This window comes from Panulirus ornatus, chromosome 26 (genome assembly GCF_036320965.1).
Source record: "Panulirus ornatus isolate Po-2019 chromosome 26, ASM3632096v1, whole genome shotgun sequence".
Taxonomy (NCBI): Eukaryota; Metazoa; Arthropoda; class Malacostraca; order Decapoda; family Palinuridae; genus Panulirus; species Panulirus ornatus.
This window is the reverse complement of record NC_092249.1, coordinates 6326614-6348007: the sequence shown is the minus strand read 5'-3', so window position 1 is coordinate 6348007 and position 21394 is coordinate 6326614. Positions and strand designations below refer to the sequence as shown.

Here is a 21394-nt window from a genome sequence, read left to right as displayed (position 1 = left end):
TATATATATATATATATATATATATATATATATATATATATATATTATCCCTGGGGATAGGGGATTAAGAATACTTCCCACGTATTCCCTGCGTGTCGTAGAAGGCGACTAAAAGGGGAGGGAGCGGGGGGCTGGAAATCCTCCCCTCTCTTTTTTTTTTTTTTAATTTTCCAAAAGAAGGAACAGAGGGGGCCAGGTGAGGATATTCCAAAAAAGGCCCAATCCTCTGTTCTTAACGCTACCTCGCTATTGCGGGAAACGGCGAATAGTATGAAAAAATATATATATATATATATATATATATATATATATATATATATATATGCCTTTGTAAATGTCAAATTTTTGAGACAACCTTTTAGGTTAAAATAGAGGATCAACTCTAAGTTGAGATGTCATCCAGTTCATATGACAATGAAGAATGGAAGAACAAAAACTTTTAATCATAATCAAACATTCTCAAAAACAACCAACACCATATTTCTTTCATTATAATAGTCTACAAAGACCTCACTACTAGTCCTCCAGGAAAAATGATGATACCATAATTAATCTCCAATGCAATCGGAAAGATATCCAGTAATCTTCTATTTACCGGTACAAGTTGAAATGGAAAATTGCATTTTGAAATAATAGTTTTGTCTCATGTTCTGTGGAAATCTAGTACTGAAGTGCTCTGGAGCAGATGTTGATGCCTGCTTCGAGGTATCATAGATGAGGGATGTTTATACATTGGCTTATGATGTTAAGCCAATATCACTCAGATAAACTGTATGAACATTATAAACAGTTGCATACAAGTTGTAACCTCCCGTAATTCACTGACTTGTTCAAGAGCGTGTGATGACTAGTGCATGAGTTAAAGCGTACCATAATGTATGAGTAAAGTGGTGTGTAGTGATTACCAAACATGACCTATCTTAATCTTTGAAAGATTACCATTAATTATACCACATTGTTAATGAAAAACAATGCTTATTGAGTTATTAATGGAGAACTGTGCTTCAGGAAAACAACTAACCTGTAGCTGGGGAGAAAGCATTGTACCTTTGGAGGAAGCAGTGTTCCTTGGCAGGTAGCAAAGGTGGTGTGCACTGCCCTGCAGACAGTGCTTGTGTCATGAGTGCATGCATGACTTAACATGAACCGTAATATATGAGTAATGTAGGGAGTGATGTGACTATGAAAGTGTAGACAAAACAAGGCACAAGTTTATCTTTGAAAGTTTACCAGTAATTTTACTGTAATGTTACTGACTATGTTACTAATAGGTTAGTTTGGATTTTCATTGTATGAATGGATCATGGTGAGGTGCTTGAGGATTGACAAAAGACATGTATGCTACCAATTTATAAAGGCAAGGGAGGCATATGTGAGAATTCAAACTACAGAGGTACAAGTTTGTTGAGTACCTGGTAAGATCTGTGGGAGGGTGGTGACTAAGATGGTGAAGGGATGTAAAGAACATCAGATTCAAGAGGAACAATGTGATTTTGGGTGGTAAAACATGGATGGATCTGGTGTTTGCTTTGAAGAATGTCTATGACAAATACTTAGAGCAACAGAAGGATTTGTATGTAGCATGTGTGGAACTAGATAAAGCACATGGCAGGGCCAAGAAAGATGTCTTGATTATATGGTGTGGGAGAAAAGCTACCAGAAGCAGTAAATTTTTATCAAGAGTGTAAGGCATATGTATGAGTGGGAAGAGAGGAGAGTGAGTGGTTGCAGGTGGTGGCTGGTCTGCTGCACGGGTGTGTGATGTCACTATGGCTGTTCGATATATTTATGGGTGAGGTGGTGAGGGAGGTAAGTGTAAGGGTCTTGCTGAAAGGAGCAAGTATGCAATATGTAGTGAGTGTTGTCTGTTGATGACACAGGTGGCAGATTCAAGTTAGAAACTGCAGAAGTTGGTGAGTGAGTTTGGGAAAGTGTGTGAAAGGGGGAAGTTAAGAGTAAATGTGAATAAAAGCAAGGTTATTAGGTTTAGCAGGGCTAGGGGGACTGGTTAGCTGTGATTTGAGTTTGAATGGAGAAAATTTGGAAGAAGTGAAATGTTTTAAATACCTGGGATTGGACAGAGCAGTGAATGTAATCATGGAAGTGGAAGTGATTCATATGTTGGGTGAGGGGGCAAAGGTCCTGGGAGCATTGAGGAATGTGTGGAAAAAAGAGTTCGCTATTGGAGGAGGAACAAAAATGGGTGTGTCTGAAGGCACAGTAGTTCCAACAGTGTTGGATTAATGAGAAGCTTGAACTATGGATGAGGAGGTGCAAAGGGTTTATGTTATGAAAATGAACTGTTTGAGGACAGTAAGTGGTGTGAGGTGGTTTAATCAAGTTAGTAATAATAGCATAAGAGAGAGGTGCAGTATTAAGAAGTGTTGTTGAGAGAGATGAAGGGGATGTGCTGAAATGGTTTGGACATATGGAAAGAATGAGTGAGGAGAGGTTGACAATTAGGATATATTTGTCACAAATGGGAGGGATATGGAGAAGAAAGAGACCAAATTTGAGATGGAAGGATGAAGTGAAAAAGATGTTGACTAACCAAAGCCTGAGCATTCAGTAGGGTGAAAAGCTTACATGGGACAGAGTGAATTGGAACAATGTGGTATGCAGGGGGCATCATGTTGTCAATAGACTGAACCAGGGCATGTGAAGCAGCCAGGAAAAACCATGGAAACCTCTGTTGGGCCCGCTTGTATATAGGGGGCTGTGATTTCAGTGCATTGCTTATAACAGCTAGAGAGTGGATGTGAGTGGATGCGGCCTTTCTTTGTCTGCTCCTGGGACTACCTTACTAACATGGGAAACAGCAGACATACATCGAGAAATAAAGTTAGTGAAATATTGCTTATGTAAGTTATTACTGTACTTCAGGAAAACAACGGCCAGTGGCTAGAAAGGAAGCAGAGTTCCATTGAGGGAAAGCATTTCCTTGTGGGAAGTGAAAGTGGTGTAGACTACTTCGCTGACCGTGAGGTCTGCCAAAGAACAACTGTATTTTAGTTTTGGTAAAATACCTGCATTATCTTTTAGTTCTTGCATTAGTTACAATGTGATAAGATTGACATCCCAAAAGTGTCCATAATAAAGAATTTTAAGTTTTGAGTGATAACCTGATACCAGGAGGACTACCACCAGCTGATGATGTACCATTTTGTTTACAAGTGACACTTCCCCATGTGACTGCATAATGTTGCATTTTCAAAGTATTACAGGTAAGATATGGTCACTGTTTCATTCATATTGGCAGTAAAGATGTGTATTTTATCAAAAACTGCATGAGGCAGCAAGTTCTGCTGAATGACAGCCCCCACTGAGGAATTCTGGCTGTAGGTCCATAACATACTGTACATAAACTGATATAATTGCTGACAATTCTAAATGGTTTATTTCTTGCTGTGTCAGAATTTTACTGTTTGACTAGTAACTATTCCCCTCTCCGTCAAATCAGTGTTCTTGGGCACCTGAAAAACTGAAATCGGCTTACATGAGATATAAGGTAAATGAAGAGGATTTTGGCAAAAAGTCTAGGGTCAGTGAATACTCGAGATAAATGCACATTCAAGTTTGTGGAGTATGATGTTTAGTGTTTATCAGAGAACAGTTTATGCTATTTCTACACATGATAATTAAGGCTTCTGGTACCTAACCCATGAATTATGGTGACTCTTCTGTATATATATTATTATTATTATTATTTTAGCACTATACTTGATTGCCGTTTCCTGTGTCAGCGAGGTAGTGCCAGGAAACAGATGAAGAAATGGCCCATCCACTCATATACACATCTATATATATATATATATTTTTTTTTTATACTATTCGCCATTTCCCGCATTAGCGAGGTGGTGTTAAGAACAGAGGAATGAGCCTTTGAGGGAATATCCTCACTTGGCCCCCTTCTCTGTTCCTCTTTTGGAAAATTAAAAAATGAGAGGGGAGGATTTCCAGCCTCCCGCTCCCTGCCTTCATCCATTCCTGGTGCTACCCCATCCCACAGGAAACAGCATCGTTACTCCCTGCTTCAGCGAGTTAGCACCAGGAAAACAGCTACAACGAGGCCACATTAATTCACACAGCCTCTAGCTGTCATGTGTAATGCACCGAAACTACAGCTCCCCATCTTGGAAAGAAGGGTGAGTATGTAGTATGTGGGGGATAAGGGCTTGGAAAGTGAGTCAATTGTTGTTTGCTGAGTCAAGTAAGAAACTACAGAAGTTGGTGAATGAGTCAAAGAGTGTGAGAAAGGAAAAAGTTGAGTGAATGTGAATAAAAGTAAAGTTATTAGGTTCAGTAGGGTTAAGGGACAGGTTAGTTAGGGTGTGAGTTTGAATGTACAAAAATTGGAGGAAGTGAAGTGTTTTGAATATTTGGGAATGGACATGGTAGTGAATGGAACCTTGGAAACAGATGTGAGTCATAGGGTGGAGGAGGGGGCGATGAAAAAGTGTTGAAAGTGAAAATGTTATCTGGGGTAAACCATGGAAAGGTCCATGGGGCCTGGATGTGGAGATGGAGCTGTGGTTTCGGTGCATTACACATCACAACTAGAGAATGAGTGTGAATGAATGTGGCCTTTTTTGCCTGTTTTCTTGGCGCTGCCATGCTGAAGCAGGGGGTAGCAATGCTATTTCCTGTGGGACAGGGAAGCGACAGGAATGGATGAAGGCAAGCATGAATATGTACATGTGTCTATATGTATATATCTGTGTATATGTATGTATATTTGTATATGTTGATATGTATGTATATGTGCATGTATGGGTGTTAATGTATATATGTTTGTATATGAGTGGATGGGCCCTTCTTCATCTGTTTACTGGCTCTACCTCACTGATGCGGGAAATGCCAATCAAGTATAATGAAAAAGAATAATAAGAATATATATGTATATAATTTTCTTTTTTTATTTACTGAAGCAGTAGCCTTGATTGTTTTTATTACTAAAACAGACTACTTATGTATATTTTCATTTAGCATACATGTGATAAATTGTTTTATTTATTCTGACATATATTATTTGATTAAAGATGACTTTCCCTCCAAAGATAAGGATTAGATTGATTTTACTTTTCATAATCCATAAAATTCACTCTGATTTGTGATTTGATTCATAAGGGTCAAGTCAAAGGCCAAGTCATGCTTTATGTTTGTCCTGTTATGTTCTTTGTCATTACTGGAGGATTGTACCACTGTGTTCATTGTGTTATGCAATCATGTTCAGGGGTTGTACCGTTATGTTCAAGGGTAGTCCCATTGTGCTCAGGGAGTTGACTAAGTCCATGACCAAATACGTAGAACCCCTGAATGTTTAAAAAGCTACAATATAAAGGTACGCTTATATTTAGCTTCTGACTATGAAAGACCTGCAGATATGTGCAGTATACAGGTGTAACTGAAGGTTAATTGATTACATTAATTAAGATAATGAGAATGACCCGGAAATATGCTACTCTGGGATTAGTATTGGTGAGACTACGATGAGGGCTACTCGCCAAGCTGCCTGGTGCCTTATCCTCCTCACAGTTGCAATCCTAGTGAGTATGAGGCTGTGTTAGTGATTACTATTTGTATTTTACAGGGAGAGAGTTTTCCATTTTTGTTGCCCTGTGTTAACCTTCTAGATATGCACCATATCTTTATTAGTATGATGGATGCGCACACACACACACACACACACACACACACACAACCTAGCTTATGCCAGGCACCCAGGTGAGAGGTACGGCATGCAGGTAAGTGCATGGGTGAGCTGAATATTGTGTTATTCTGCCTGTGAGTGTTTGGATACAATTAAGAAAGGGTTGCAGGGGAAAAAATGAACCTAACAAACAAGTGTTAGGAAGACAGGCATCCTGAGAGCGTCTTAGTTCTTCAATGGAAGTATAAAGTCTTGCTTTTTCTTCAAAGACAAAGGTACTGATGGGGTGGGGATGTTGTCTTTTATTTTAAAACCATACCTTTGAAGTTACGTAGGTCAGATGTCATAGGTTAGAAATCCAGCTGCTATATACATTGAATTTATTTAAAGAAATCTTAAAATATAGGCATCACTAACTACAGTCTGTTATGTATGTAGACAGAGGTTGGATGTGTATACTCTGCCATCAACATCAACTCTGCCAGCAGCAACTTCAAGTCCTGGGACTTGCAGGAACAAATGCACTCAGAAAAGACTTCCTTCATCCTGGGCTTCATAGCTGCTAGTCGTCCAGGGTACCTGAAGGTTCCAGTCTTCTGTGATGACTTTACTAAGCTGCAGGCCCAGGAAGATGGTCAGCTCAAGCTCAAGGCCCAGGATAAGCTTTGGCTCAAGGAAAACTGTGAGAATAACATAACAGCTCTTGCAGCATACCAGACCAAGACTGGAAGCAAGGAAGATGACCAAACTAAGCATGGAAACTTGAAGAATATTCAGTATGACTTGACGGTTCCTGAAAACAACCACTATGACCCTAAAACACCCAAAAATGACCAGATTGAAGAAAGTTTTCAAGTGCAAGAAGTGAATGTGCCGGAGGCAGTGTTACAGTCAGTGATGATGGCAGTGACGGTGAACCAACAAGCAAAAGAGGACCCAACTGGCAACCCTGAGGGTGAATCAAACAGGAGGCTCGGCAACCACCAACACTTCCCTCGCCACAACCCACATCAGATGTACCCCGCTCCTTCATCATCCTTTGAGTACCAGATCTTGAAGGAATCATCATTTGTCGTGAAGGAATCATCATTTGAGTTTGTCTTCAGCTCCATGGGGGATGCTCCGAAGCGTGATATGAGCTACAATAGACCTGCTACCTTTCCCTAGTTCCTAACACTTCACAAAACCTGTGTTATAGAGTATGACATAACTACCTTCTTCTCTAGAACAATGGTATCAACATCCATTGCTCTAAGGTAATGTAGGATCTTGCTATTATTCCATAGGTATTGTACAACCTCAAGATCTTAGGGTATTATGCCATGAAGATATCCATGGGGATAGGGGAGAAAGAGTACTACCCATATATCTCCTGTATACTGTAGAAGGTGAGTGAGATGGGCTAGGACTGGGAAACCGAAAATCCTCCCCTCTCGTATTATCACATTCTAAAAGTTAGAAAAGGAAGAGCAGAGCGAGGACTTTTGTATAAGTGTGAAAAGCAAGCATGAATGAAAAAGAAATGCAATGAAGTAGGAATGCTTGAAATATTTAAACAATAGAACTTGGCTTTTAAATTGTTTATGTCAAACAACTAAACATATTAAATGTAAAACTTCTATATCATCAATTAAGATCAGTGGCTTAGGTATATATCTATCAATTTCATGACTACCTTCAGTGTCACCCAGAACTTGGGAAACTTAATATACCTCAAGGTTTATGAAATAAGAAAACATAAGTTGTATATTTTGTCATACATGCATGCCATTTCCTGCATGAGGGAGATAGTGTCAAGAACAGATGACAGAGCCTCGGATGGAAAAATCCTCACTTGGCTCCATGTTCTGTTCTGTTCTTTTGGAAAGTAATACAGGAAGGGAGGATTTCCAGCTACCTGCTCCTGCCCCTCTTTGTTGCCTTTTACAACACATAGGGAATACATGGGCAATATTCATTCTCATTATTTATATATTTATTATACTTTGTTGCTGGCTCCTGTGTTAGTGAGGTAGCACAAGGAAACAGACGAAAGAATGGCCCAACCCACCCACATACACATGTATATACATACACATCCACACATGCACATATACATGCCTATACATCTCAACGTATTTATTTATTTGCTTTGTTGCTGTCTCCTGCGTTAGTGAGGTAGCACAAGGGAACAGACGAAAAAATGGACCAACCCACTCACATACACATGTATATACATACACGTCCACACACGCAAATATTCATAACTATACATCTCAACCACAGCTCAGAAACCACATCTCAACATATACATATATATACACACACAGACATAAACATATACACATGTACATAATTCATACTGTCTGCCCTTATTCATTCCCATTGCCACCCTGCCACACATGAAATGACAACACCCTCCCCCTGCATGTGCGCGAGGTAGCACTAGGAAAAGACAACAAAGGCCACATTCGTTCACACTCAGTCTCTAGCTGTCATGTATAATGCACCTAAACCACAGCACCCTTTCCACATCCACGTCCCGCAAAACTTTCCATGGTTTACCCCAGACATTTCACATGCCCTGGTTCAATCCATTGACAGCACGACGACCCCCGGTATACCACATCGTTCCAATTCACTCTATTCCTTGCTCGCCTTTCACCCTCCTGCATGTTCAGGCCCCGATCACTCAGAATCTTTTTCACTCCATCTTTCCACCTCCAATTTGGTCTCCCACTTCTCGTTCCCTCCACCTCTGACACATATATCCTCTTTGTCAATCTTTTCTCACTCATTCTCTCCATGTGACCAAACCACTTCAAAACATCCTCTTCTGCTCTCTCAACCACACTCTTTTTATTACCACACATCTCTCTTACCCTTTCATTACTTACTCGATCAAACCAGCTCACACCACATATTTTCCTCAAACATCTCATTTCCAGCACATTCACCCTCTTCCACACAACTCTATCTATAGCCCATGCCTCGCAACCATATAACATTGTCGGAACCATTATTTCTTCAAACATACCCATTTTTGCTTTCCAAGATAACATTCTTGCCTTCCACACATTCTTCAACGCTGCCAGAACTTTCACCTCCTCCCCCACCCAATGACTTACTTTCGCTTCCATGGTTCCATCTGCTACCAATCCACTCCCAGATATCTAAAACACTTCACTTCCTCCAGTTTTTCTCCATTCAAACTTACCTGCCAACTGACTTGTCCCTCAACCCTGCTGTACCTAATAACCTTGCTCTTATTCACATTTACTCTCAGCTTTCTTCTTTCACACACTTTACCAAACTCAGTCACCAGCTTCTGTGTTTCTCACCCAAATCAGCCACCAGCGCTGTATCATCCGCGAATAACAACTGACTCGCTTCCCAAGGTCTCTCATCCACAACAGACTGCATACTTGCCCCTCTCTCCAAAACTCTTGCATTCACCTTCCTAACAACCCCATCCATAAACAAATTAAACAACCATGGAGACATCATGTACCCCTGCCGCAAACCAACATTCACTGAGAACCAATCACTTTCCTCTCTTCCTACTCGTACACATGCCTTACATCCTCATTAAAAACTTTTCAATACTTCTAACAACTTGCCTCCCACACCATATATTCTTAATACCTTCCACAGAGCATCTCTATCAACTCTATCATATGCCTTCTCCAGATCCATAAATGCTACATACAAATCCATTTGCTTTTCTAAGTATTTCTCACATACATTCTTCAAAGCAAATACCTGATCCACACATCCTCTCCCACTTCTGAAACCACACTGCTCTTCCCCAATCTGATGCTCTGTACATGCCTTCACCCTCTCAATCAATATCCTCCCATATAATTTACCAGGAATACTCAACAAACTTATACCTCTGTAATTTGAGCACTCACTCTTATCCCCTTTGCCTTTGTACAATGGCACTATGCACGCATTCCGCCAATCCTCAGGCACCTCACCATGAGTCATACATACATTAAATAACCTTACCAACCAGTCAACAACACAGTCACTCCCTTTTTTAATAGATTCCACTGCAATACCATCCAAACCCGCTGCCTTGCCGGCTTTCATCTTCTGCAAAGCTTTTACTACCTCTTCTCTGTTTACCAAATCATTCTCCCTAACCCTCTCACTTTGCACACCACCTCGACCAAACCATCCTATATCTGCCACTCTGTCATCAAACACATTCAACAAACCTTCAAAATACTCACTCCATCTCCTTCTCACATCACCACTACTTATTATCACCTCCCCATTAGCCCCCTTCACTGAAGTTCCCATATATATATATATATATATATATATATATATATATATATATATATATATATATATATATATAACATAGGCATGTGATGGTATGAGAAAGAGTAGGAGGGGTGGGGGGGGAGGTTGGCCGACGGGATGGGAGGAAGGGGTGTGATGGGCCGAGGTAAGGGTCGAGGGGTCGAGGGAGGATAGGATGGGGCTCTGTGGGAAGGGGAGGCTTGGGTGGAGAAGGGACGGGGCGTGTGTAGTGGGCGGGGCATCTTCTGCTTCCATGGGAGGGTTGGAGGGAGGGTAAGGTAGGGCAGCGGAGGGCTGGAGGGAGGGTAAGGTGGGATGGGGAACAGTAGGAGGGGCCATGGTGGCGCGGAAGGCTACCAGAGGGGGCGTGGTGATGAAGGAGGGGACGGGAGTAGGGTAGAAGGGGGCGTGTGCAGGAGGCGGGGCATCTGGTCCCGCCTCCTTCTTGGCCAAGACCATTCGTTCTTCGCGTCAGCTGTCAGGCTCGTCATAACCCCAGCTGGCGCCACCACCTGCACGTCAGCACCACCTACACGTCGTCGCTACCTCACCACCTTCGCGTCCTCAACTGGTATCATAACCCAGCTGGTGCTACCACCTGTATACCGCCACCTGACACAGACCACCTGCCCATAAGAGAGAGAGGGACTGACCAACTGGCGCCACCTGGGAGAGAACTCAAGCTGACTCGCACCACCTGTATACCTGCCCATCACCACCTGTGACTTGAAAACATATAACCAGCGTCGCCATCTGGCTCAGGCCAACGTTGACACCACCTGTGGTAACGCTGTGGTTATTGTAGGAATCCCATAATTTTACGCCTGACGAACCACCTGACGGAGGAGATCTGTACTACCTGACGGAGGAGGAGATCTGTACTACCTGACGGAGGAGATCTGTACTACCTGACGGAGGAGGAGATCTGTACTACCTGACGGAGGAGGAGATCTGTATTACCAGACGGAGGAGGAGTTCTGTACTACCTGACGGAGGAGGAGATCTGTATTACCTGACGGAGGAGGAGATCTGTACTACCTGACGGAGGAGATCTGTACTACCTGACGGAGGAGGAGATCTGTACTACCTGACGGAGGAGGAGATCTGTACTACCTGACGGAGGAGGAGATCTGTACTACCTGACGGAGGAGGAGATCTGTATTACCAGACGGAGGAGGAGTTCTGTACTACCTAACGGAGGAGATCTGTATTACCTGACGGAGGAGGAGATCTGTACTACCTGACGGAGGAGGAGATCTGTACTACCTGACGGAGGAGGAGATTTGAACTACCTGACGGAGGAGGAGATCTGTACTACCTGACGGAGGAGATCTGTACTACCTGACGGAGGAGGAGATCTGTATTACCTGACGGAGGAGGAGATCTGTACTACCTGACGGAGGAGGAGATCTGTACTACCTGACGGAGGAGATCTGTACTACCTGACGGAGGAGGAGATCTGTATTACCTGACGGAGGAGGAGATTTGTACTACCTGACGGAGGAGATCTGTACTACCTGACGGAGGAGATCTGTACTACCTGATGGAGGAGGAGATCTGTACTACCTGACGGAGGAGGAGATCTGTACTACCTGACGGAGGAGGAGATCTGTACTACCTGACGGAGGAGGAGATCTGTACTACCTGACGGAGGAGGAGATCTGTACTACCTGACGGAGGAGGAGATCTGTACTACCTGACGGAGGAGGAGATCTGTACTACCTGACGGAGGAGGAGATCTGTACTACCTGACGGAGGAGGAGATCTGTACTACCTGACGGAGGAGGAGATCTGTACTACCCGGTAATGCCACATAGGATCTGCTGACACTATGAAACTCTACAGCAACTACGGGAGGGAATGAGCTGACTATTTCCCCTCCCTCTCCCAAGATGCCAGAGACGTAAGGGCCTCGACCACACCGTCGCTGGGAAGGGCCACGACGTAGCTAAGTCAGCTTGCGCCATGTTCAACCCCAGCGACCCCGAGGCCAAGGGGCGCGACGCCGTCAGCAGCTGGAGCGCCGTCAGGCAGGTCCTGGAGTGCCACCCTTCGTGTAACCCCGGGGCCGCCCCGGGCTGTAGCTCGGCCATGGCCTCCTCCGTCTGCAGCCCCGGCGTCGTGGCCGGGGGCTACGACGCGTCGCCGGGAGGCGAGGGCGTGGCGCTGGACGCCGCCAGTCTCCGTGAGTCCGTCAGCGTGTACCTCCTGTCGCAGGAGCAGATCCGGCAGTGTCTCGGGTGCCCTACGTGCCCCACGTGCCCCACGTGGCCCTGGCCGCCGCCCCTCACTGCCGCCCTTCACCACCACCACCAGCCACTCTTGCCCACAGTCAACAACGCGCCAGCCCACACCCACCTAAGGCTCCAGCTCCTCCCGCCCTTTGGGGAATGGCGGAGCTGGCGTCTGCCATTGTCCATGGACGGCCTCCACCCAGCGCCCAGGGATATCTGGCCCGCCCCACACCTGCTCGCCCCACACCTGCTCGCCCCACACCTGCCCTCCCCACACCTGTCGCCCCACAGCGCCACCAACGGTATGTTAAATACAACTTCGTTGTTCAATCGTTTACAGAAGTAATTATAATTATGTTACAACCACAATAATGTTCTAAGGTAATTCTAAGTTTTCTTTATCAGGTCAGTAAGAGAATTCTAAGGTATCTTTATCAAGTCAGTAAGAGAATTCTAAGGTAATTCTAAGTTATCTTTATCAAGTCAGTAAGAGAATTCTAAGGTAATTCTAAGTTATCTTTATCAGGTCAGTAAGAGAATTCTAAGGTAATTCTAAGTTATCTTTATCAAGTCAGTAAGAGAATTCTAAGGTAATTCTAAGTTATCTTTATCAGGTCAGTAAGAGAATTCTAAGGTAATTCTAAGTTATCTTTATCAGGTCAGTAAGAGAATTCTAAGGTAATTCTAAGTTATCTTTATCAGGTCAGTAAGAGAATTCTAAGGTAATTCTAAGTTATCTTTATCAGGTCAATAAGAGAATTAATTACCCATTTACAATTACCCATTTACAATTATCAAATTATCGGGATAATTCAGTGTAAGTCTAGTTTCTATGACAACTCTCATATATTTTCACAACCCGTTACAACCTGTCATGTTGTAACTATTGTGAACTAACCAATTAAGGGTCGAATGACCAGTGCTTGTTAACAACTAGTTTGAACGATTACCATTCTAAAATCATTTCTCGCAATTGGCTTTTTAACTCTGGTGTATATTAAGATATATATACATTTATTCTTATAATTTATTTTTATTAATTCGTCTAAGTAATTCTCAAAAGAAAATGTATAGGAATGAACACATAATGATACAGTATGATGAAATGCAGCTAAACTGAGGCCATACAAGAATAGCTAGGATATAGCGTATATACGCCATACTAGCTAGGATATACCGTATATACGCCATACTAGCAAAGATATACCGTATATACGCCATACTAGCGACGATATACCGTATATACGCCATACTAGCGAGTATATCCCGTATATACGCTATAATAGCAAGGCTATACCGTATATACGCCATACTAGCGAGGATATACCGTATATACGCCATACTAGCTACGATATACCATATATACGCAATACTAGCTGAGATATACTATATAAACGCCGTACTAGCTATGATATAGCTTATATACGCCATACTAGCTAGGATATACTCTATATACGCCATACTAGCTACGATATACCATATATACGCAATGGTAGCAAGGATATACCGTATATATACGCCACAACTAGAGTATATACGGTATACGCCACAACTACGCTATATAACTATGTGAAGTACTAGTGAACACCATATTTTGGTTAGGTTAGGGTATAGTATACGCAACGTGAAATGCTAGAGCGTAGCTAGGCTATAGTATACGCAACGTGAATTCCTAGAGCGTAGCTAGGCTATAGTATACGCAACGTGAAATCCTAGAGCGTAGCTAGGCTATAGTATACGCAACGTGAAATCCCAGAGCGTAGCTAGGCTATAGTATACGCAATATGAAGTCCTAGATCGTAGCTAGGCTATAGTATACGCAATATGAAGTCCTAGAGCGTAGCTAGGCTATAGTATACGCAACGTGAAATCCTAGAGCGTAGCTAGGCTATAGTATACGCAACGTGTCCTTAATACGCAAAATATATGCAAAATAGAAAATCTAAGCTATATTTAGGGTCTATAAAACTTATAAATAAGGTTAGGCTATACGAAGATTACATTAATATAGAAAAAAACTCAGTCTATAATGACATTAACTTAGAAAACAAGAATAGATGAGAAATACGCCAAGATTCCTTTCTATATTAATGTAATTTGTACCTTAAAACCTCTTGACATCTTAGCTTTATCATAAACTATAAATAAATTGTACTAATTTCAGGTCAATTACTTTATAAATGTAATTTTTTGGGCGTCATGTGTTACCTTTCAGACACACGTCTGGTTACTTTGGACAAGCGTAGCCCATGTTCATAATGATTACATTTGGATTATCTTAAGACTGGCTGGTAATTACATTAGTCCCGAGATTATTTAAATTATCCAAGGATTTATTTGCGTAAATTATCTAGGTAGATTGGCCTCATTTTACTGATGTATTCGCAAGTTCTGTTAAGTAACTAGGAATTATAACTAGGGATTATTCTGTTAAGTAACTAGGAATTATAACTAGGGATTATTCTGTTAAGTAACTAGGAATGATTCTGTTAAGTAACTAGGAATGATTTTTTAAGTAACTAGGAATGATTCTAATAAGTAACTAGGAATGATTCTGTTAACTAGTAAATATTTCATTAACTAGGAATGATTCTGTTAAGTAACTAGAAATAATTTTTTAAGTAACTAGGAATTATTCTGTTAACTAGTAAATATTTCATTAAGTAACTAGGAATGATTCTGTTAAGTAACTAGGAATAATTTTTTAAGTAACTAGGAATGACTCTAATAAGTAACTAGGAATGATTCTGTTAACTAGTAAATATTTCATTAAGTAACTAGGAATGATTCTGTTAAGTAACTAGGAATTATTCTGTTAAGTAACTACGAATTATTTTAAGTAGGAATAATTCTGTTAACCAAGAATTATTCTGTCAAGTAACTAGGAATGATTCTATTAACTGAATTATTGTTAAGTAACCAGGAATTATTCTTTTAAGTAACTGAGAATGATTTTGTTAAGTAACTAGGAATGATTCTGTTAACTGAATTATTGTTAAGTAACCAGGAATTATTCTTTTAAGTAACTGAGAATGATTTTGTTAAGTAACTAGGAATGATTCTGTTAACTGAATTATTGTTAAGTAACCAGGAATTATTCTTTTAAGTAACTGAGAATGATTTTGTTAACTAGGAATTGTTTGTTGACTAGGAATCATTCTGTTAAGTAACTAGGAATAATTTGAACTAACTAGGAATAATTCTGGTAACTTAGAATTATTCTGTTAAGTAATTAAGAATAATTTTAACTAGGAATTATTCTGTTAAGTAACTAGGAATGATTGTTAAGTAACTAGGATGATTTTTACCCAAGGAATGGGCTAAAATTTTACACATTTCTCCATAAATGAAAAATCATTTACATATATTTTCTAATTAGTTATAATGTGCCAAAACTTAGTTAATATTTATCAAAGATAGTTATAGAGGGCAATATGACATTTAATATTTCTCAAAATAATTTGCATTTTTTATTATATTTAAATTTAATGATGTGGAGCATTGTTTAAATTTCACTGGGTGAGAATTTTTCAAATTTAAGCTCAACCACAAAATTGGTTTGATAAATGAAATTATTGTTGTGAATATTTTGCGAATTATTATTGTTAGGTTAGTTAGCTTTAGTTATGTTAGAGTGGGTTAGGTTAGATTCTGTTAGAGTGGGTTAGGTTAGATCATGTTAGTAAGTTAGGTTAGGTCATGTTAGAGTAGGTTGGTTTGGTTCGAGTAGGTTAGTTAGGTTAGATTATTTTAGAGTAAGTAGTTTAGATTAGGTTAGTTAGTTAGGTTAGGTTAGTTTAATTTAAGTAAAATTAGGTTAAGGAAGGCTTGTTAGGTAGGTAGGTTAGTTTAAGTTAGGTTAGAGAACGCTAGTTAAGTTATATTAGGTTAGGTTAGTGTAGGTCAGTTTAGATTTTGCTAGGCTAGATTAGTTAAGGTAGGTTAAGTTAGTTAGGTAGGTTAGATTAGTTTAGTTTAAGTTAGGTTAGATTACATTAGTTTAGGGTAGGTTAGTTAGGTCAGATTAAGTTAGGCTAGTTAGGTCAGATTAGGTTAGGGTAGGCTAGTTAGGTCAGATTAGGTTAGGTAGGCTAGTTAGGTCAGATCAGATTAGGGTAAGATAGGCTAGTTAGGTCAGATTAGGTTAAGGTAGGCTAGTTAGGTCAGATTAGGTTAGGGTAGACTAGTTAGGTTATACTAGGGTAGGCTAGTTTGGTCAGATTAGGTTAAGATAGGCTAGGTAGGTCAGATTAAGTTAGGGTAGGCTAGTTAGGTCAGATTAGGATAGGCTAGTTAGGTCAGATTAGGTTAGGGTTGGCTAGTTAGGTCAGATTAGGATAGACTTGTTAGGTCAGATTAGGTTAGGGTTGGCTAGTTAGGTCAGATTAGGGTAGGCTAGTTTGATCAGATTAGGTTAGGGTAGGCGAGTTAGGTCAGATTAGGGTAGGCTAGTTACGTCAGATTAGGTTAGGGTTGGCGAGTTAGGTTATACATTATGGCTGGACACAAAGAGGCGGGACTATCTTTAAAAAGGTAGTGTAATTTATTGTACAAATTGAGGATCAAATCCTTCAAAAAACCACATCAAAATCCATCGGTAATACGTCATTTCAAAGTCTAAACAAGTGACTGTCTGAAAGGGGAATTCAATCCTTAGTTTTCCCTCCATATAACAAGGAATTAGACATTTATGATCTCCCTTTTAACGAAAAGGTTAAGCATAAAAAAATGGCCCTACGCTAACAAAAGGCCAGACATAATCCCCTCTATCATTACAAAAGGCCAGACAATGTTAAGGCTATACCATAAAAGGCCAGACAATATGAAGGCTATACCATAAAAGGCCGGACAATATAAAGGCTATACCATAAAAGGCCAGACAATATAAAAGTCCATACCATAAAAGGCCAGACAATATAAAGGCTATACCATAAAAGGCCGGACAATATAAAGGCTATACCATAAAAGGCCAGACAATATAAAGGCTATACCATAAAAGGCCAGACAATATAAAAGTCCATACCATAAAAGGCCAGACAATATAAAGGCTCTACCATAACAAAAGAACAACAATACTCAAAGGCCCTGACAAAATAAAAGGCCAAGGCAATATAAAGGCTTTACCATAACAAGCAATTACACACAAACGTAGCCTTTTAGGAACAAAAGGCCACGTTTGGACAATTAAGCTCTGGTCATAACACACTAAATTACTTATAACTTCCAGACTTTTAATCACAATCAGGCTGAATTATATTTCAGAAAAATGTAACTCGGAAGCCTTTTAAAAAAAGGTTAAGCTAGAAAGGTAATTTTTTATCTCTATGTCAGTCCATTCATACCGGGACTAAAATTGAATAATGAAGGAGAATTTATAGGATAAATAAAAAGGTAATTATGGTAAATGAAATATATTTAGCGAAAAGTAATTTAGACGGGAGGGAAAGGTAATCGACGCTGACTGGGGTCAAGTGCTTGTAGAGGGGCTAAGGTAAAGGGGGGGGAGAGGTCCAGGGTTTGGAGGGCACTAATCCCTAAAAACCCGAGCGTGGGAGTGCATGGCCCTCCCGAGTGGCCCTATTGTCTCCTGCTGGGGAGGGCCAGGCTCGAGGAGCCCCGGCGAGAGAGGTGGGTGCCTGCCGGAGCCGAGGTACGAGACGACGACCGCTTATACTCCTCCTCCCACGCACAGCGGCCCCCGGGCACGCACTGAGGAGGACCAGGGAGGGAGGAGAGTCGCAGGGTGGAATGGCGACAGGAAAAACTTTTGAAAAAATGAAAAAAAAATTGGAAATTTGATGAAAAATACGTAAATACGGAGGAGAGAGACGTTCCCGCTATGCAAAGGGGATGATAGAGTGTGAATGGTAATGTAAATAAGGTTATATAAACTGATGAATTACGAAAACACAGCGACCCCCCTGGCACGCACTGAGGAGGGGAGGAGAGACGCACGGTGGAATGGCGACAGGAAAAACTTTTGAAAAATGAAAAAAAAAATGGAAATTTGATGAAAAATACGTAAATACGGAGGAGGGAGACGTTCCCGCTATGCAAAGGGGATGATAGAGTGTGAATGATAATGTAAATAAGGTTATGTAAACTGATGAATTACGAAAACGGTGTCAAAAGTGAGAAATGTCTTGAAATTCTTCGGTACAATATGGCTACCGCGCCATATTCGCCTAGAGGTGGAAAACCTCTCAGGTTTTTCTCTATTTTCTAGCTTAACGTATATTTTGGACCGTATATCTATATACCATTTAGTTATAGATATAGTTACCTAATTACCATTAAGGCCTGGAGATCCCTTAACCCTTCGTTTACAATGATTTAACCATTTAAAATGTACTCAGCGTTCGTGACCTGGTACAGAAGGGTTAAGGTATCGTTCTTAAAGGGTTAAGGTATCGTTCTTAAAGGGTTAAGGTATCGTTCGTAAAGGGTTAAGGTATCGTTCTTAAAGGGTAAATTGTTGTGCTTGAAGGAATTAACCATAAAACTGATGATAAAAAGACTAATTCCTTGCAATGTCTTTAGTAGATGGTAATTAAAGTGTTAGATCAGTAGATGGTAATTAGAGTGTTAGATCAGTAAAATCTAAAATATTCAATGTAATTGAACTTCTAAGTCAATCAAAGACCTTTATTTCCCACATATAACATCATTAATAATGTATGTTGTATATCATTATCTTGAGCACTGTGTTCACTAGTGAGTTAATTGGCTCGGGTGACCGTATTCACAACAGGAATTATGTCCATAAGGACGAAATCTGCGCGTAAACTTCAGTGTGGGTCAACAGAGCTTCTTTATCTTTAACAAAAATGAAAAATATAAATTCTTCTAAGAATAATATCAATAGATTTGTTTTGGAGATTATACTCGATAGATGTGTTTTATGGATAAGATGCAATAGATTTAAGATACTAAAATTGTTTTGGGGATGAGACAATAGATTTGCAGTAGGGAAAAAACACACTAGATTTGTTTTGGGGACGAGATTCACTATGGTCGTAAGGACAGACACAATAGATTTGTTTGGGGAACACGACTTGATAGATATGTTTGGGGACCAACACAATAGACTTGTTTGGGGAACACGACTCGATAGATTTGTTTGGGGATAAACACAATAGATTTGTTAGGGAAGACGATAGATTTGTTTTAGGGTGAACTCGGTAGCATTGTTTTGGGGACAAGATAACAGATGTGTTTTGGGACAAGACACAATAGGTTATATATAAGAATTTTTTGCTCTTGTTTTTTAGTATTTGTTTCTCTGGGGAGGTCAGGCTGCGGGGGTGAACCTGGGCGCGAAGACCCCCAGAGAAAGCGGGCAGCGGGCACGGGGAAGAGGAAGCGACGCCACCGGACCATCTTCACCGAGGACCAACTGCGGGAACTGGAACAGACCTTCCAACAGACCCACTACCCTGACGTCATCCTCAGGGAACAGCTGGCCCTCAAGGTCGACCTTATGGAAGAGAGGGTCGAGGTTAGTGTGACATATGACGTCATCTGTTTTGTTTATTGGTTTGTGGAGGGATGATAATGATAATAATAAAATAATAATAATAATGCTAACAATTATAATAATAATAATAATAATAATAATAATAATAATGATAATATTAATGATAATGATAATAATAATAATAATAATAATAGTAATAATAATAATAATGATAATAATAATAATAATTATAATGATAATGATAATAATAATAATAATAATAATAATAATAATAATAATAATAATGATCATATTATTATTTATTATTATTATTATTATACGTAGTAGTAGTAATAGTAGTAGTTATCATTATCATCATTTATCATTACCATGGTTATCACTAGCACCATTATCATTTCCTTATCATTACTAGTGTTATCATTAGACACAAAGGTGAAATACAACGAAGAGGCGTAGCTAGAACGCTATAGTATAGCGTTCTAGCTACGTCTCTTCGTTGTATAGCAAGTGTTGTATTTCTTGCGTCTCCCCTGATGATGATGATGATGACATGAAAATGCACTTGGGAATATGAGTATCATTTTCCCGCCCCTTCCCCTCGTCCCGTGGTAAGACTCGCTCTTGCACATAGGAAGGGAAATAGACATCCACAGAGGCCCATTTCTTTATCTGTTATCTGCTATATTGACTTAAAAGAGTCTTGTCTTATCTTGTCTTATCTTATCGCCTTTAGCGGTGATAGTGTGGGGTTCGGGAGACCTGAGGAATAGGACTTCCGTCACACCTTCCCCATATCCGTCACACTTTCTATCTTCCGTCACACTTTCCCCATACCCGTCACACCTTCCCCATACCCGTCACACCTTCTCCATACCCGTCACACTTTCTGTCTTCCGTCACACCTTCCCCATACCCGTCACACTGTCTCCCGTCACACCTTCCCCATAACCGTCACACTTTCCCCTTAACAGTCACACTTTCCCCATACCCGTCACACCTTCCCCATACCCGTCACACCTTCCCCATACCCGTCACACCTTCCCCATACCCGTCACACTTTCCCCATACCCGTCACACCTTCCCCATACCCGTCACACCTTCCCCATACCCGTCACACCTTCCCCATACTCGTCACACCTTCCCCATACCCGTCACACTTTCCCCATACCCGTCACACCTTCCCCATACCCGTCACACTTTCCCCTTAACAGTCACACTTTCCCCATACCCGTCACACCTTCACCTTACCTGTCACACTTTCCCCATACCCGTCACAACTTCCCCATACCGACACACTTCCCATACCCGTCACACCTTCCCCATACCCGTCACACCTTCCCCATACCCGTCACACTTTCCCCTTAACAGTCACACTTTCCCCATACCCGTCACACCTTCACCTTACCCTTCACACCTTCACCTTACCTGTCACACTTTCCCCATACCCGTCACACCTTCCCCATACCCGTCACACTTTCCCCATACCCGTCACAACTTTCCCATACCCGTCACAACTTTCCCATACCCTTCACACCTTCCCCATACCCGTCACACCTCCATACCCGTCACACTTTCTATCTCCCGTCACACCTTCCCCATACCCGTCACACTCGCCCGTCACACCTTACCCATACCCGTCACACTTTCTCCCTTTCCGTCACACCTCACCCACTACACACCCTCCTCTCCTCCTTCACCCCCTCCCCCCCACCCACCCATCACACAAAACCATCACCCGTC

The 21394-nt window shown here is 41.1% G+C and overlaps 2 protein-coding genes across 2 annotated transcripts in view; both read left to right on the top strand.

The window, feature by feature from the left end:
- Positions 1-9924, top strand: LOC139757431 (uncharacterized). The gene has a single exon (XM_071677944.1). The coding sequence runs from the start codon at positions 6170-6172 to the stop codon at positions 6815-6817; it is 648 nt and encodes a 215-aa protein (XP_071534045.1). The 5' UTR covers positions 1-6169; the 3' UTR covers positions 6818-9924.
- Positions 9925-11635: 1711 nt separating this feature from the next.
- Positions 11636-21394, top strand: part of LOC139757429 (uncharacterized) — an 18250-nt gene continuing 8491 nt past the window's right edge. Inside the window, exons 1-2 of the mRNA XM_071677934.1 lie at positions 11636-12479; positions 19473-19675. Coding sequence (XP_071534035.1) covers positions 11909-12479; positions 19473-19675 — 774 coding nt within the window. The 5' untranslated portion in view covers positions 11636-11908. The remainder of the gene's footprint in view (positions 12480-19472; positions 19676-21394) is intronic.

Bases quoted from the DNA above. Each gene is read 5' to 3' on its own strand.
- LOC139757431 (XM_071677944.1), top strand. From the start codon at position 6,170: ATGCACTCAGAAAAGACTTCCTTCATCCTGGGCTTCATAGCTGCTAGT.